The sequence below is a fragment of the Ursus arctos genome, unplaced genomic scaffold (assembly GCF_023065955.2).
Source record: "Ursus arctos isolate Adak ecotype North America unplaced genomic scaffold, UrsArc2.0 scaffold_8, whole genome shotgun sequence".
NCBI lineage: Eukaryota > Metazoa > Chordata > Mammalia > Carnivora > Ursidae > Ursus > Ursus arctos.
Genome location: NW_026623100.1, coordinates 65,939,601 through 65,952,086, shown reverse-complemented (window position 1 = coordinate 65,952,086; position 12,486 = coordinate 65,939,601). Strand labels below are relative to the sequence as shown.

General features: G+C 41.4%; 1 protein-coding gene across 2 annotated transcripts in view; it reads right to left on the bottom strand.

Annotated features, from left to right (window-relative positions):
• Nucleotides 1-228: 228 nt before the first annotated feature.
• Nucleotides 229-12,486, bottom strand: part of ASXL2 (ASXL transcriptional regulator 2) — a 128,821-nt gene continuing 116,563 nt past the window's right edge. For both annotated transcript variants that reach the window (XM_057308963.1, XM_057308964.1), the window contains exon 12: nt 229-11,255. In XM_057308963.1, coding sequence (XP_057164946.1) covers nt 8,775-11,255 — 2,481 coding nt within the window. In that variant the 3' untranslated portion in view covers nt 229-8,774. The remainder of the gene's footprint in view (nt 11,256-12,486) is intronic.

The window sequence follows — 12,486 nt, the reverse complement described above, 5'->3', positions numbered from 1 at the left end:
AGTATAGATTTCTTGTTATTCCTGAAATGCACAACACATTCTTTTTGGCTCTTGTTCAGTTCTTTAACCCCCTTTGAGTGTTGTCTAGAGACTGGCACTTTCTGTAGTACCCAAATTTACCCAGGACCCAGGGATAATTGTGCAATTGGATGCAAGAAAAGGAGCAACAAACAGGTAGGTCATTCAACATGGTATCTGGTTTCTTTGGAAAAGAGAAGGCAGGGTCTATTAGAGTAAAACTGTATGCCTTTATTCAACTTAAATGAGTCATTAAGAGAAAATACAATTTGCCCATGTGCAGAAACATTATACATTCAATTCTGAGGAAAGGTAGTTTTATACAACCAGTACAAGGAACAGTCTAAAAGTGAGAGGAATAAAGACAATAGTGAGAGGGAGCTAAAAGGCAGTTTTATCTGTCAAAGTGCTAAGGCCTGTATGCACAAAGATTTTAAAGTGAACAAGACCAGTATAAGGTCATTTCTTCCATTCTGATTTCTCTTGGTGCTGGTGAAGGTTTTAAGGTGTGATGCAATGAGTCACAGGATTAAGTGGGTTTTTAAAAAATAGGTCATAGCACTTATGGCTAAGAGAAAGGTTTTTAATTTCTAGAGTTTCATTAGTCATGTACTTGAGATCTTCCATGGATTCTATGAATTTTGTGAATTTAATAAGAGCTTCCCCTTCAAACAGTAGTTTATTATCAAAGAACAAATTATCAGGTCCTTCCCAGCCCAGAGTCTATCTCCTTATGCAACAAAGGGGAAACCAAAAATGAGACTCTGCAAGTGTTTCATTAATTTAAAGTTTGTGTTAAGTGATTATATCTAGGGTCAGTTGGGGTCACAACCCATGTCTTCAAATTGCTATTGCCTAAAAACCTAAAATGAGAATTGCTGATTTAGGGCCAAAATCAAACTCTGTCATTTTTTCAAGCTCTAGGTATCTGAAAACATCAGACATTGGTTTTTAGAAAGAAAGTAAAAAAGTAAAACCTTTTGTACCACACTTTCCATAGAAAGGAAATAGGCTGTGTGTAAAATAATAGTTCTGAAGTATCTTCAAATATTTTGGTAACATTTAATGCATTGCTTTCTTTTTAGATTAATCTGAATTTTAAATACTTAAGAAGAGGATCCATGATTAAATAAAATTAAGTGTTGACTCAAGTTGGCTTAATAGTGTTTATGACCAACATCAGCATTATTTAATAGACACAGGTGCACAACCCTAAATCCTGATCAGCAGCTAGATAATTCAAAAGTTGCCGCTAGATAATTCAACAGGAAACCATCACTTAGCCCATAAAATGTCTCAAATCAAATTCCATGTTCTAATCATGGCAATTTAACATTATGTGAACCCAAAACCTGAAAAAAAAATTTCATAAAAGAGTAAGTTAAGAATAATTGAAAGTTTAAACCTATTTTAAATCCAATCTTGGTTTACCTTTCTTCTCCCCTAGGCATTCTCAGGGTTTTGCAGTCAAGATGGACATCAGTAGGTTTTTTTATTTCCCTTTGGCCTCTTTTGAGTTTGAAGAGCCAGGAACACTGAACTGGAAGTTATCTTCAGGAGAACCATCCGGTCATAGCCCGTCTCCATAGCCTGGTATGGAGGCTCTCCCTTCCAGGCCCAGTCCCTCCTTCCTGTTATGAGGAAGTCTTTCTAGGGATGCCCTTTATCGGTTAAGACTGAAAGCTCCATGGAGGTATAGAGATTCCTTAGTTTATACACTCTCGATAAAAGAAACCCATCTTCTGTTTAAGGTCACCAAGTATTAGGAAAATGTAGGATACCCACCCTCCTACTTCCTGGACAAAGCTGAGACATTTCACAGTGGAATACACCAAATACTTCTTCGACTGAAAGGTGAGTACGGCTATTTTGGCAGGCGGAATTTGAGCTGCAAATCCAACAATCCAAGTTAATGATAAATTGTAAGGAAAATTCAAGAATAAGCACTAACAAAATACAATGATTTATCTTTTTAAAACTTTTTTTTTAACCAGAAATTCTCAAAGTAAGAATTGGGAATTTAGGCCACTACAAAGGACTACGGTCCTGCTGAAGTTTCTTGTAATTCAAATTGTACAAGAGAGATGGGGGTGAGGGGAACCAATTCTACAGTATTAGAATAAAAACTTTAGAACACTAATTTTATCCATTATGGAGAAAAAACAGGGATGCAAAATCTCTTTAACAATATAAAATAAAGGGATATACTTCCTTCTCACCAGACCAGAAGATAAAAATCAAGGTTTAGTTTCTATTCCCTTTAGCTTCCTTTGGGTTTGAACATCAGTGACAGACAGGCTTGATTATACCTAACAGTTATTAGAAAGGGTTAGTTAAGATTATAGCATCTTTCCAGATGCACTGACCAGAATTAATTGAAAGGGATTCTCTCTTCTCTTCAACTGTGATGTTGCTAAGGAATTTCTTGAAGTTTCTATGAAGAATTCTACATCTTCCAATGATTATTTTCAGAAAAGGTACATTTTACAAACATGGCTCTTCACTTCCACATTGTTATTTCACCTACGAGCAATGCCTTTCCTTCCTTGCTTCATGTTTTGCCACTGTTTCACCCAGTGCCTCAACTGCTTCCCTTCCATAACTCATCTACACTTAAATTTCCATCATGTCTTAGAAAATAAGTGGCATACAGTACTCCTTGGGCCCTGAACTAGACACATGCTGTATGGCTACTACTACGTTAGGAAGACCGTTTGCAATCTACATGGCTGCTTTTGTTTACCCTTGCAGAACCCAAACCGTAGTACAGTGCTTACTTAGCACATAGTAAGTGCTCCGAGAAATATGTGAATTAGTGAATAACATGATTTGTACACAAAACCAGCTAGAAACATTATGCAAAATCTTATTTCTTAAGACCACTTGTGGTCAAGTAGCACGAAAAGCATGGAACACAGGTTTCTGGACTGTGATGTAAATAAAGGACAGCTGGGGATTCAAGTTGAAGTTGTGTTCTAGTATATTGCTCCTTCTCATTCAACTGCAGATCAACTAGCCACTTCGGCCCCTACGTCATTAATCTGAATATGAATTTCACTTCCGGTGAGGTAAGAGGCTCATTTAAGTACTTACAAATATGTACTAGGAACGGTGGGCGGGTGGTTCTGGAAATGGCCATAATAGGCTGGTTTACACACATTTAAATATTTCACTTTCACTCCTGTTATATATGGGAATTATAAGGATGCAGACATTCCCTGAGACATAAGAAATTTCCTTTAGAAAAAGCATATTTTCAACAAAGATTTAGAACGCTGTTCTCTTAGACTGGTAAACGATCTTCAATGTCTTTGCGCAAGCCTGATTTTTGAAATTTCAAATTTTTGAAAAATAACAAGGCGATCTTTTAAAAAGCATTCCTTGTATCCTTATTAATTTCCAAAATATGCTATTTTTATCAGTGAAAATAGTCACAACTGAGCAATTATGGGGAGAACTAGGGAACGAGAATAAAAAGTTTCATGGGTCACAAAGATACATTCGTGAAGTTCTGACCTTATTTTTTATTTCATCAATGAATCTATAAATCATTCATTTTTAAAGAATGGGCTAGATACCTTTATTTCCAAAGACCATCTAGGTAACATTTTGCTCCTTCAATCATATCCTAAAACCAAGTATTTGCAACCACAAAATTCTCTTGAACAGCAGGATTCCAGGCTATCTGTAGGTATGGGACTACAGGCGATTAAGCTCTCCCAAATATATGGCTCAGTCCTCATTTGCATAAATGCTCTTCCTGACACTAGGGAGATCAAAACGCAAGTTCCCCTAGCTCTTCTAGCTCTCCAATCAGGAAGGACCTAAAGCTGGTTAGGAAACTTCCTCTCAGATCAATCAGAAAGGATACAGAACTGGTTAGGAAACTCACTTCTCAGAGAAGAAGTGGGAAACAGAAAACAAGTTTTCGATTATCTTCATGAGATTATTTCTTCCCATACTCCTACTGCCTGGAAGGTGGTGGCAGTGAATGTTTGCTAATGAATTATTAACCACTGTTGAGAAATAAAAACCTATTTTTACCCCTGAGATATTTTCTTACCATTCTTTGTTTTAGAAGCAAACAGTGGGCACGTTAAAAAAAAAAAAAGAATGCACCATGTGTTTGGGTTTGCCTGTTTTTAACATTCCCAGTAACATCCCGTGGTTAAGAGACAGACCAGTTCGAGGGTGAAAACAGAGACAGACAGATTAGGCAAGTTTAATATTTTTACTAGAGTTCTGAAAGAAATATGCTACCCTGATTTATCACCAAATTCCTCATTTTACTCTTCTATACAATCTGTAGTAATCTTCCAATGATAATATAAGGCAACAGCTGAGGGCCCTTACCCGCACCACTCTCAGATGTATGTCAGACCTCAAGACTCACCAAAAACTCCAAGGGTTTTATTTTCACTTTAATTATCTTTTACTTAATAATAAAATGAAAAATAAGAATATATGAATACATACAATCTATATACATATATTTATTGCAAATACTTAAAATTCTTATGTAAAATGATTTTTCTATATTTGTGAAAAAATATGACTTTTTAAATGGTGTTGACACCAACTTCTCTGTACATACCCTCAATTCCAATGTTAACAATTCCTTTAAAAAGGCAAAAGACACAAAAGTTTGCATTTACCAAACCAGTCTGTACAAACCTTATAAGCCAGAAGGAAAAAAAATAGCTTGTGGTAAATAAGTCGATCTTCTTTTAAAATAAAAAATAAACTCCAAAACTATTCCCCTTATTGCATTTTTCGGAAATAATCTGAGTGTCTTTAGAGTAACTTCCTTTGTAATAATTTGTGCCTTAACAGTGAGGTCCTACATTAAACATACCATATATGAGAAATTCAAAGTCTTCCACTGTCACTTTTTACATAGATATTAAAATATATATTACTTAAAATATATTACTGGAAAGCTATTTTTAAAATTGATCTTTAATAGTTGTATCAAATGTAAAGCATTAAAAAAAATAAAGTAACCAAGAATCTATGAAGCTCTTACTTCAACTTTAGGAAATGTTTTACCTATTGTTCCCATTCAATAGGTACGTAGGTATTGAAACATGGTAGGAAAGATCCCTGCCTATCATCATGTTTCTCAGAGTCTCTTTGGACTATTCTATAAATTGAGCTGAAAACTACCGTTGGCCAAGTTTTTTACTTAGCACGTTGTTATAATGCAATGGGGACTTTTCCCTCCTTGCTATGAAGTGAAACCTCTAGGTCACAGAGAAAACCCTGGCACTGCTCACTGACAGTGAGTTCTGGAAATAAATAGTGGTGTGATGGCCGGAGAAGACCCCCTCCATTATAAGGAATCATTTCACCCAAGAGTTCTTTAATGGCTCTAAGGTGGAGAAAGGCAATAATAAGCAATTAGGATGGTAACTGTCAAGTTATCAGTATGTATGAATTTACACCTTCACCGGGAAGGCAATGAAGTCTTCCTTTGGCTATTTAAATCTGAGATAATTCCTAAAACACCTACATATGGGTGTCTTCCCAGCCCATGCAAGTATGCTTCCTCTTCTTCAAGAAAAATGTCCCACTTGCCAGATCTTATTCTTAGAAATGTTACATGGGATACCACAGATAGTTTCAGTATCTTGAGCACAGGGGTTAAGGAATAGTAGGGCGAAAAACCCCAGGTTGCTTAATAGGATGGAGAATTTTTATTGAATTTTTTTTTAAGATTCAGGGAGCCTTCTCTACTAGACAACTCAGAACAGTCATTAAGACTGAGATGACGGATTTATTGTTAATGCTATCTCCCCAAGGCGACCTACAATGGAAGGTACCTCAAGGCTTGAGAAGCATACCCTGGAGGCATAAGCATCAGGCATAATACCTGACTAGTCACTGGAAATAGTGCAACTAAATACCATTTAAAAAAAAAAAAAAAAAGCTTAGCATTTATTAGCAACCTTTCAGATTGAACTGAAAGGTAAAGCAACTCCGAAAACCTAAGATAAAAACTGCTTTAAAGGTACCGGAGTACCATGCTCTCAATAATATATTTTTCTTGTTCCTACTGCTTCATTTTCAAAAGGGCCAGCTTGTAACATGTTTGGATTGTTGCTGTGGTCTGTCAGTTAGGCTCTTAAATGACTTTCTACCTGAAACCACTGTTGTGAAACAAACTGACAAACGGACTGTATTCAGTTGACTATCAATCCGAGACAACCTACTCTCTCATTTTGTCAAGACTGAGGAAGTGTATCCAGTTGACAAATCCTGTTATAGGGACATTCATTCATACATGCAGATATTTTATTAGCTGAGTATTATTTGTTAAGAGAAGCTGGGGAATAAGAATGCTTAGGACCTATCTGCAAGAGCCTGGTCAACAAGAGGCACGATACGGTTTGCTCTCCCAATGGACTTGAAAATCCCTGATCCCTCCCCTCCCCTCCCCTCCCCTCCCCTCCCCTCCCCTCCCCTCCTGGTTAGTCTGTCCAACCTCAGATCATGGGAACCACGGAGGACTGACTTTCTACAACAAGAAAGGTGCAAAGAAGAAAGTTCACTTTGATCAATCCAAATTGGTAATCAGTGTTTAGCATGGGGTCTGTTCTATTACTCAGGCACTTCCAGCACACAGACCAGCTCTCAGTCCTGGCACTGACGTGAGGAGTGAAGAAGCTGAGCATGGAGAGTTTTAACCAGCAACAGGTCCTTTTAGCCCCTGCCCTTGGATCACCCCAGAGTACTGAAAGTTTGTGGAACCGAACCATGTTTGTTTCTTACTGGATCTTGGCTGGAGAACTTACTCCTTATCCCTGGATCCTTGTAGCCTTTGTATTTTTAAGCTATGTATGTGCTGGAAGAAAAAGGAGAGTTAGCAGGACATCCTATTGCCTTGGCTGAACTAGAACACAGATATTAATCCTAAATTCACCTTGAGCCACAAAAAATAACAGAGGCAAAAACTGGAAACAGTGAAGTAGTAAGTTTCTTATGGGGTTCAAAAGTATTAAAAGCATGTATAATGCAGAGGAAGAAAGGGTAACAGAATGGGGAAGAGCAAAGAGTATTACTGTCTACTTTCTCCTCATCTGGAATGTGACTTAGTAAGTTTATACTGTTCTGCATATGGTAAATATCACATCCTGAATACTAAGTACAATTACAAGTGTACTAGGTTGCAGTAATATTTTTACTTTACACACTTGAAATCAGGAAACTTAAAATCAATATGCAAATGATGCACATTGACAATACCCGATTCTTTAATACCAAATTCTGGTAAACTGTAGATTTATTTTAATGTTCTTTAACCATGACCTAAATGTATGTACTCATAAACTCTTCAGTCACTAGCGACAAGATTTAAAAAACAATAACGAAGGAAAGAAAGAATCAACAGAAACAAGCAACAAAACTCTGGAGCTAGTTTCTCTTCCTTTCTAGATGTTCCCTTAGTCATTTACTGAAGCCTCTTTATATTAAGAGATTTCCAGTGCATAGACAGCAGTAATCCAAAACAGAGGACATATTTTCTGAAACAGGAGAAGTGTCTAACTTTTACTGTGTGTGTGTGTGTGTGTGTGTGTGCGCGCGCATGTTGTGTTCAAAGTAACATCTAATAAGATTACTCCATACTCCTCAGATGCCTGGGGGGTCAAAACAGGCTTAGCAGAACGGGCAAGTGTGGCAACAAGGAGCTTTCCTTCCTGCACAACAGCGGACTACAGAACATAAGGGAACAGGGTTGGGCAAGAAAAGGAAAAGAGGCTACCTTGTTTCTAGTGTTAAAATCGTTTTCCAAAGTTCTTTATGTTAGGTTTAACAGTTTCTGCACTTTACTCCCTTGCCCAACAAAACACATAGTTCAAATCGCCCCATCACTAATATTTTTTGTTACTGCTCTACGAGCATTTCACACCTGTTTGTAAGCTCCCATGACTGACGAAGTACTCGGATGTTACTGCCAGAACTGCTGCCCCACACAGGCTCCGCTAACGGCAGGGGCCCAGGGCGGCACACCCTTCATGGGCCACATTCACGGTCTCAGGGCAGGGTAGGGGGACTTGACGGCAGGGGGCCACAAATCGCAAGCAGAGAGCTTGGCAACAGTACTGGTTTGTGGAAGCCAAGAACCAGGTCAAGAGCTTTCAGAGTCTGAATTACTACCTGTGAAATGAATATGGTATCAAAAATTTGAATATAAGAAGGTTCTGTCTAAGGTAAAGCGACTGAGTAAACCCTGAATCCAAATCCTGCAAGGCCGACTAATCTACGTAAAGCCTGCAGTCAGACCGTCATGACATAATCAGCTTGAATGGTCATTTCTCCAGACCATTCCTTCATTCCTTCCTTTTCCTGGCCTCTTAGGAAAGGAGAAGAGAGACAGCTTCCTTTAACCATGCATGGCATTAAACTTTCCTCAGAGTCACGTGAAGTGGAACATAAATCTGAATTCAAATACATCATTACCTAAACACTTGGGAAAACAATGTTAAAACAAAATGTGACATATTTACATGATTTTGTAAGTGCAAACTTGTCACAAATTCACAAAGTCTTGCTTGACCTAGACTTACTATACAAGGTGCTCTTCCTCTAAAATGTAAGATCTGTACTCTGTATTCCTGATTAAGTAACATTTGTCTCTTAAGACAACTGAAACCTACTTATTAAATATTTCTGTGATTCCAAAAGGATGCAAAAAACACATCTCATCAACCCTTCCCTCCCTGCCTCCTTTACAGCGTGTTGTCTTTCTAGTCTCGTTACCGAACGACAAGGCAGGAGACACAAAGTTTCGAGGGGCCAATGCAATCATCGTGGCAGAATGCTCCACACCCCTTGCACATGATCATGGCTTTCAATCGGCAGTAACATTTCGAAGGTGTGTCCTCTATGCTGTTCTCTTCAGGGAAGGCCTGAACAGGAATGGTCTGGCCATGGCTGCTGGGATTCATCGCTTGGCTAGCAGGGATAGTAGTGACAGTCACCGAAAAGGACATGACATCGCCTACATTGCTAGCCACCTGGCTACAGTCAGGCATCCCCGGGACAGCAGAGTTATGGTCCATGTCGGACGAGGTGGAGACATTGATCATGCCCCGGTAGCTTGGCCCGATCTGGGTGGGGCTTCCATACAGCTTCGGGGTTTGCAGTGGTGGCAGGAGGAGAGGCTGATGGGTGGGACTGTCTGCAGTCAAGGGAAGAGCAGTAGAATTGAAAAGCTCAGGGCTGCTACGCATCGCCTTGCCTCTCACTGCATGAGCCACTTGTTTCTGTGCGGCCTGAATAAAATCTCTGGCTAGGGTCTTCTCATCCAATGTTTGGCCTCTCGGGAACAGGTAATTCTCCTTGCTTAAAGCGGTTTGCTCGTGCACTAGTGTCTCCGCCTTCACATTCTTTTTTGTTGAACAATCATTGGTGGATAGGGTTTCTCTACTGTGGGGTCCCGAACTTGCTTCACACTTGCCAGGACCCTGGGCAGCCTGGGGCTCTTCCTTCACCATGACGGATTCTTGCTCATCACCGGTGCTCTCCTCATCGGTATCTTCTTCTTTGCCGCTGCTACTGTCTCCTGTTGCATTTTTACAGTCTGTATATCCCATTTTCAAGGCCTCTGTGGGGCTACTTAGACACAAACGGTCTTCAGGGTTTATAGAATGGGTCCTCCTAAAGCTTTCTGAACCCCGGCCGTAGGTGGAAATGTTAAGTAAGTAGTGACCTGCCATTGCAGGCTTCGATGTCCTTCTGCCAGCAAAACCCAGCATGAACCGCTGGCTTGTGGAGATGTCTTCTAACTGGAAACCTGAGTGAGTGAAGTTGAACTGGGAGGGCTGCACAAATGGGAGAACGTTCTGCCTCCGAACCCTCTGGATGAGAGTCTGAAGGATCTGGTCTTGGGTGGCTTTACTTAGCCCTTCCTGGTACTGGTGTGTGTCCATGCTAGAGTCCCTCAGTTCCTTACCTGAAAAGAGCTGAAGGGGTCTTGGAACCTGGGGGAGCTGCTTACTTTGCAAGGCTTTACCCAGCTGCTGCAGAGCTGGGTGGGACTGCCTCTCACTGACTTCCTCTCTGCCGCTGTTCTCTGCGGCGCCGGTGCCTGTGAGCACTCCTACCCCCAGCTCCTCTTTCGTAGTCAGTGGAACAGTTTTCATTTCAACTTTGGTGAGAGGTTTAGGCAGAATTTGCTCCATGGGAACATCTTTGCCCTGAAGCAGCTGAGTGACCAAAGGATTATTCGCAGGGATACTAGAGCTTGGCCTTGACATGGGTCCATTCAAATTTGAAGACGTTCCTGGAGTTTTAAGGCTAGAAGCTACTGGCAAAGTGCTCAAGGATGGAGCTGATCCCGTAGGTGCTACAGTTACACTGACCTGGGGCACAGGAAGCTTTTCTAAAGTGGCTGTTGTCAATAAAGATGTTAAAGGAGAGGGAGTCAGAGCCGCTGAAGTAGTAGCAGTTGTCTCTGCTGAGGCTGAAGGGTCTGGCATATTCTTACTAGAACCTGCTCTGGGTTCAACTGCGCCATTAGCTGCAAAACGGACAGGTGAGGCACCTGAGATGAGAGCAGCATCTGTCAGAGTAGAAGGCGCTTTCTCCTGTCTGCAGGTCCTGGGACCTTGTGCGTAGGTGAGAGAGGCCACTGCGGCTGCTGCCCTGGAGGGATTCAGTTGTTCGTTAGTCAGCTTCCCTACAGCTGGTGGGGGTGCGTTAGTGTGGGCTGGTGATGGGACACTTGTGCGTGCTCCGCTGCTGGCAGATGTGGGAGGCACTGAGGGGGTCTGCTGTAGTTGTGCTCCAGAGACACTATGAGGCTGTGCCTGGTCTGGGGTCTTGGTCTCAGACTGGGGCTGAGTCTCTGGACCACAGGGTAAAAGCTCTCTCGTACCTCCCCTGCTTCCAGTTCCTGCCAATTCCAGTGTGGGGTCCTTTCCAGGTTCGCTGCCTGTGTCTGAGCCTGGACTCCCTCCTCGAGCCGTTTTCCTGTCACCACCCTCTCCTGGACCTTGTCCACCCCCGGGGCCAGGTCCTGGAATGGTCCCTCCAACTGAGGCGGCAGCAGCGGCGGCGGCGGCGGCGGCGGCAGCGGCTGCCCTCTGTGCTTTGACCAGCTGGGCTTTTGCTTTGATGTCTGCAAGAGTTCTGGCTCCTGTTCTGTTAGGACTAGTGATGGAGACTGGAAAACGAGCCCTGGGAGAGACCTGCGATGTAGGAAAAGGCATGGGGGAGATTCTGGAGACCGGGATCTGAAAGGAGGAGGGAGGAAAAAAAAAAACCCAGAGCTTAGTTTTCATAGACAAGAAAAACAGAACTTCCTGAACACTCGAATGTTTGCAGGAGGGTAACCACTGCACACCAGTGACACAAATGGGAGGTCCGTGGCCGAGAGACCAGACAGTGGAGACAGCAACATGACTCTGTCTCCAAGGTCCTTCCACCTCCTGCCAAAGCCTCTCCTCCCCCGACACCCTCTCCACCCCACATCGCCAGGCCTCGTTTCTCAACACAGCTCCCTCTTAATGGCATCACTACTCGCGACTGCTTATTACTTAAGATTGCAGGGTATTTGCTCTCTCGAATTTGTGTGTGTGAGAGAGAAAGCATACCATTGTCTTTTTCTTCTTAGCTCTCCTTCCAAGCTCTGAAGAGAATTCTTGCTCTCTTCTGCTCTACGCATATACACACATGCACACTTAAGCACACAGGCTGAATTATCTCAGTGACAGAGGCTTCTAGATAGCACTGGAAGGCAGACAGTGTGTGGTTCACAGAGGCGCCCCACTCCGTCCAGCCACACGAGGGGATATATACATAATGTATATAATGTTCACCATAGTTATTTTCATCCCTGATGCCTTTACACTTACTTGGGGAGCTGTTTAAAAATATATGTGCTCTGGGTCCTATCCCAAAATTGACAAATTAGAACCCTAGGGAAAATACGCTTTTCTGAAACACTTCCTGGGAAACTCTGATACATCACCAAGTTTGAAAACACTGATTTTCATAGCATAAAATACCATATCTGAAAGGAATCTGACTCCTGTTTGAAACAATACTTTGGAAGCTATCAGAGTTTAACTAGAATGCATCAAAGTCTGGACCCTTCTAGTAGTTGCCAGACTTTAAAGGAGCAAATGAACTGTTACAGACGTTCTAGGTCATTTAATTAAAAAAAAGAAAAATTAAGTCACAGGGCTCTAAGAAAATGCATGTCATCTTCCTAGAACTCCTTAAATTAAGAATAATAAAGTCACTAAAAATTTTTCATTATTTGCAATATCCATTTCTCAAAAGGTCAGTAGTCCTGAGAAACAGATTCTCTGTTATTCAGAAGTCAAAGCTGTGGGATCGTGTCATAGCCGTCACACAGTCCACACGTCTCACATCAGATGTACCTAATCTGTCTCTTAACACTGAATCCCTTTTACATCTAACTGCACAGTATTTCAGAAGCTACCAATAGAGGGAAAGAAG